Source organism: Enoplosus armatus, chromosome 18 (genome assembly GCF_043641665.1).
Source record: "Enoplosus armatus isolate fEnoArm2 chromosome 18, fEnoArm2.hap1, whole genome shotgun sequence".
NCBI classification, from domain to species: Eukaryota; Metazoa; Chordata; class Actinopteri; order Centrarchiformes; family Enoplosidae; genus Enoplosus; species Enoplosus armatus.
In genome coordinates, this window is record NC_092197.1 from 9,509,350 (window position 1) to 9,514,536 (window position 5,187).

Sequence of the window (5,187 nt, forward strand, 5' to 3'; positions counted from 1 at the left end):
TCGATGTATCTTGTCAATCGTTGACGGCGCCATATTCAGCTGTCCACGGTAAAAGGTGATAATTCCACCCAGCCATCAAACATTTCGCGCGAAAATGGCTGGAAGTGGTCACGAGAGTCTGATAACGTAATAACTGAAATTAGGCGGTCCTTAAAAATCTTCGTTTTCTATTGGACAGCATGATCGGACGCCCCATGTGAAAACACGTAACGTTATATTTGATTGGACGGTCTGCTTAGTGGCTTGTCCCGCCCCGCCCCCAGCAGCTCGCTCGGCTTTCCTGCGCCAGCAGCGGTGTGTCACCGAGGCTGGGCTGCTGCCGGAGAGACCCGGAGTCAGGGCAAACACCCAACCAGTTAACCCAAACTGGCATCGCAGCGGGGCTGAGGGGCTGCCCCTGCGAGTTCTAAACCTGAATACCGTTTAGGTTGGATCATACGCCTCTCTCTGTCACCACCGCCCGTCCTCCTGATGTCGGATTTCAAGCTCGGGATCGTACGGCTCGGCCGTGTGGCCGGGAAGGTGAGCTGGATCCCAGGGCTGCCATGTGCGGCCGGGGAAGGGCCCGCAGGGACTACAAAAGGCGATGGAAAAAATACTTTTTTGATGAGTTAGTGCTAGTCAACCGTTTGTATGGTTATCAAGCCGTTGCCGATGCGGGAGTAGTTCAGCTTTACCAATTTTAGCCGCATTTGAAGGGATTAGAGAAGCCGGCCGTGCCGAGCCAGACTGGTTTTCTGTTCCTCCGCCGCCACCGCACAGTCTCGATATAAAGCTAACGCTAACTAGCATGTAGCGGGTTACGTTAGCTGCTGGCAAACATTAAACGTTGGAGTAGTGCCTCAAGGGTAAACACAGGGGTCCTTATTTTGTCATTACCGGTGTCGGGTAGTGTAGAAATGGGGAAGACGGTTGTTTTTTCTTCTCGACGGCGGGTCATATAATTTTAACGGTCGGTGGTACAGTTAGCAGTGCCACGCTAGCTGTGTTATTTGGATTGCACGGTAAAGTCTCTGCTAATGAGGAAGCCATTGCCATGCTCCATCAACTGATTCTTTTGTGCAACGTGACAAAGCACCGACAGGACAACACACTACTCAACAGCTGTAGCTGAAAACTTTCATTGTTTTTTGGTTTAAGTTACATAAGGATGTCTCCGCGCAGATGTGACGTTAAACTATGTCTGCATGTTGATCAAGAAATGCTCCTGGCCGCTCGTCTCACGAGACACTCACGCTCAGGATAAACGCTGTGAAGAATCAGCTGCCCACCTGCTGAGTGGCAGTGCTCCTGGGCTTTAGTCAACAGTCTTATAACTAAATATACATGATGTCACTCCTGTTAAGATCTACACAATAGTCTGGCAGTCGAGACAAAGTGTCACATTGCATGTTAGGACCTTTTGGTATGTGGTCAACACCACCCATGCTGTTTTGTACCATGCTCAGTGGAGCGTGGGGCTACTGTGTTGGTATGTCGTCACGTGCATTTGTCTGTCTACTGACAGAGAGCTCAGGTAGCCCTTAAATGGTTAAAACGAGTCCCTGCTTTAAATAAACATGTTGCATCTCGATTTGATTCGTTTGATAGGTTGAAAACGGACTGTTACGCTTGTTTTTCTCTTGATGTGAACATTTATGATACCAAGAGGAGATATTCCCTCTGTTTATGTCTGTGTTGCAGCTGTCACGTGCAGGGCAAATCCCAACTAGGAGTTTGAACATACCTTCAACTGCTTATCATTTGTGACTGTTGTGGCCTCTGCAAACATGCCACTTCTAATAGGTAGTGTTGTTTGACTTTTCAAGTCTGTACAATCCAGTTAAATTGTACACTAAAGTCACGTTTGGACCTGATTATTTTTTCAGGGGGGTTTAGTAAATAATTTGCCCTGCTTCCTAGTAACTAAACTCAAAGTTCTGGATAGCCATTGCTTTGTAATATGAGGTAGTTCATCAATAGACAAGCATCCTCTGCTGGCATTTAACAACCACCATAATTGATCAAATTATTTTACAAATGATTACTAATTGCAGCCTTTGTGAGTAATTATTTACTGGTTATCTTATTGATTTAATATCTAATTATTTGAGTAGAACATTTCAAACTCCTCAGCTCTTTTTGAATGCTTGAAGGTCATGGTTTCAGATACATGTGATCAGCGATTTGCCTTTGGGTTCCTTGTAATGGTTCCTAAAATGTTGTTTTTTAAGTTTTAAGTTGGCTTCTTGCTAAAGTAGGCCATGAAATGATAGCTGCTCCTGTTAGAGTTGTGGTTGTTACATTTTTAGGTGTTAACCTGAAAATATTCTCTCTCGTTCCAGACAAAATACACACTGATCGATGAGCAGGATATACCGCTTGTGGAAAACTATGCGTTTGAGGTAAACTACGAGGATTCAGCTGTGTTTTTGTTGCCACATTTCTGATAGTGCAAATGCTAAAAAATTACATTGTCCATTTCCAGGCACGCATGGAGGTAGATGCGGATGGCAATGGAGCGAAGATCTTTGCCTACGCTTTCGACATTGGCAAAGGCCGCTGGGCAGGGAGGCCATTGCATGAGCTGCTCTGGTAAGTAATTTGTTCATTACATCAGGTGTGGAATAACACTTGTTTTCTGTGGGAGGATCTGGGGTGAAGACTCTACATTGGCGAGCATTCTTATTGTGGAAGTGTCTGTGATGGGGTGCTCTGATCATAATCAACCAAACTGTTCTGAATAGGACCTCTAAATACAAATGAGTATTGATTCAACTGTCTGATCAAAAAACTGCTGGTAAAGCTTCACGTCAGTTTGGTGTCTTCAGGTACTGGACCACTACTGTGTATCTCAAGTTTTGAGTTGACAGTTGCTTGTTATTGATATTTCATGTAAAAGTATAATGTCTCATGACTTTCTAGAGAAAGTCTAAAAGCTCTGCTTGCGGCCTTTAGAATTAATGCTCTTCTTACACGAGACCAAAGTGTTCTGAAATGAACAAGGAATTAACCAACATGCACATCTATATCGGCGAATAACGCCCTCATCTTAATGAGCTGTCGTTATTTTATTTTGTAACTGATAGCTAACTTAAGATCTGGATGCATGTCTTGACCCAGGGAGAAGCACAGAGGAGGCATTGCCCCCAGTTTTCAAGTCATCCACATCAACTCTGTGACGGTGGACAACCGGCTAGACAACCTGCGGCTGGTGCCAGTGGGCTGGAGCCCCAAACCGGAGGAGATTTCCAGCAAACAGAGGTAGGACTACAGCTTTACTAGTGAAGAAGGCTTAATTATGATTGTGTTGGAACGTAGAGTACTGCATGAGCCGGATGTTTTGTCTGAAGGCAAAGTCAGTCTGATTCTTTGAGGCCTTAGCTTAGGTCATGACCACTAAGACTTTTTTTTAGGAAAACCAAAACGGATATGGGCATATTCTCAGAGAAAGAACATTACTTTGAGGTTTTCTGACTGGTGGTCACACAAAATTAGCATTGCATTAACGTCACATTGGGTGCTGCTTACCTTTTTAGTGGTTAATGTTTTTGTATTCTTGGTTAGCTGACCCTTTCACACTATTGAGAGTAATAGATAAAAGTTAAGAACTGGATTCTTGTTTCTTGAAGTAGTAGAAATAAATCAATCTTTGAAATACAAAGAAACAGATTGTCATGAATGGTCTGGGTGAGAAGTGGAAGGTTTGATCGTTGTGCCATAATGTGTCTTGCAGCTTATACTTAAATATTTGTTATTAAACACATGCCTAATATTTCTTCTCATACTCTTACTTGTTCAGAGAGCAGTCTCTGTACTGGCTGGCCATCCAACAGGTACCAGCTGACCCTGTGGAGGAGCAGTATCTGGAGCTGAGCCGCACACGCTACTACAACGCTAACGGGGAGCTGGTTGAGGAGGAGGAGTGCTCCTGCACCTACTACGAGTGTCATTATCCTCCTTGTTCACTCATTGAGAGGAGGGTATGTACTGTCACTGGCATTCCTGTGAAACTTGCATGATTTTCAGGTCAGATTTTAATCAGTTAAATGTAGTTAAATCGGAGTCCTTTCCTGTACTCATCCACGTTGATGCAAGAGCCAAAAGTGATCTTATTCCTCGTCTTTCCTCAGCTCCGGGAGTTCAACATCTGTGGTCGCTGCCAGGTGGCACGCTATTGTGGCTCCCAGTGCCAGCAGAGGGACTGGCCCGCCCACAAGAAGCAGTGTCGCGAGCGCAAGCGGGTGCTGGCCCTGGAGTCGGAGCCCGAACGATGATCTGCCTTCATCCTCGCCTGGGAGAGGAGGAGGGAGAATGGGAAAGGGGGGGGGGGGCAGGGTTAGACTTCTGGGAAGGGAGCGGGGATGAAGTGCAAAATGGGGGAAATTGCTGACAAGAGACTAACGACAGAAGACAATGTTGGTTGCTCGATTGTTTGATGGATTCAGGGGGTGAGAAGATGGAGGAGGGGAAGAAGAAGAATAAAGCAAAAAGACATCTGCCACTTCCCAGAACTGGTAACTCTCCATAGCTTGCTTTTCATGTGGATGACGGGGAAAGGTATTATCGTTTTTGTTTTTTTCTTTATTTTTCTCGAGGAGGGAGACCCTCGAGCTCTACTTGCTGCTATGGTTTTGTATGTGAGGGGGAAAAAGTTGTCTTGTTGATGAACTGGACAAGCTTCTTTGGACCACAATACGGACAGTTGTCGTCATCCACTTTTGTTCCTCCACCCAGCCGCTGGGTGTGGTGACGTCTGTGCAAACGGGGGACCCAGGGGCTGCAGTACCCGTCATTCAGCTGGTACAATGGGACATGGACCTTTTCACTGTATCGCTCCCTTTCTGACCTCTCTGGTGCACATGGCTGCTGTCTTCATGGTCATCGCCACCTTCGCCACCTCCCTGTCTGTCGTACTCCCCCACGCAGCCAACCACGACACACATCAGATAGATTTCACTGATTGAATCACACTACCAGTATTGTGCGTGCGTGTGTGTGTGTGTGTGCGCGTGTGCGTGTGTGTGTGTGCTGCCAATAAGTACTGAAGGACATTGACATGGTCAACATGGGTTATGGGCAGGGTTAATGTATGTCTTTTCTCTTCTTAAAGGGGCCATATTGCACCATTTTAAAGTTCAGATTTAATCATAAATTGGTGGGTTCAAAATATTTTCACTGTTCTATAATAAAGTTAGCTGCCAAATA

General features: G+C 45.5%; 1 protein-coding gene across 1 annotated transcript; it reads left to right on the plus strand.

Moving 5' to 3' along the window:
• Positions 1–336: 336 nt before the first annotated feature.
• zmynd19 (zinc finger, MYND-type containing 19) lies at positions 337–4,256 on the plus strand. Its single transcript, XM_070925205.1, has 6 exons — positions 337–522; positions 2,325–2,384; positions 2,468–2,574; positions 3,103–3,243; positions 3,782–3,962; positions 4,113–4,256. Exons 1-6 carry the CDS (start codon positions 472–474, stop codon positions 4,254–4,256), a joined length of 684 nt encoding a protein of 227 aa, XP_070781306.1. The 5' UTR covers positions 337–471.
• Positions 4,257–5,187: the final 931 nt, after the last annotated feature.

What these genes read in the sequence shown, in the direction of transcription:
- zmynd19 (XM_070925205.1), top strand. Translation starts at nt 472, where the DNA reads ATGTCGGATTTCAAGCTCGGGATCGTACGGCTCGGCCGTGTGGCCGGG. An exon ending in TCGGCCGTGTGGCCGGGAAG is followed by an intron (nt 523 to 2,324) that starts GTGAGCTGGATC and finishes CTCTCGTTCCAG; the next exon opens with ACAAAATACACACTGATCGA. An exon ending in TGGAAAACTATGCGTTTGAG is followed by an intron (nt 2,385 to 2,467) that starts GTAAACTACGAG and finishes GTCCATTTCCAG; the next exon opens with GCACGCATGGAGGTAGATGC.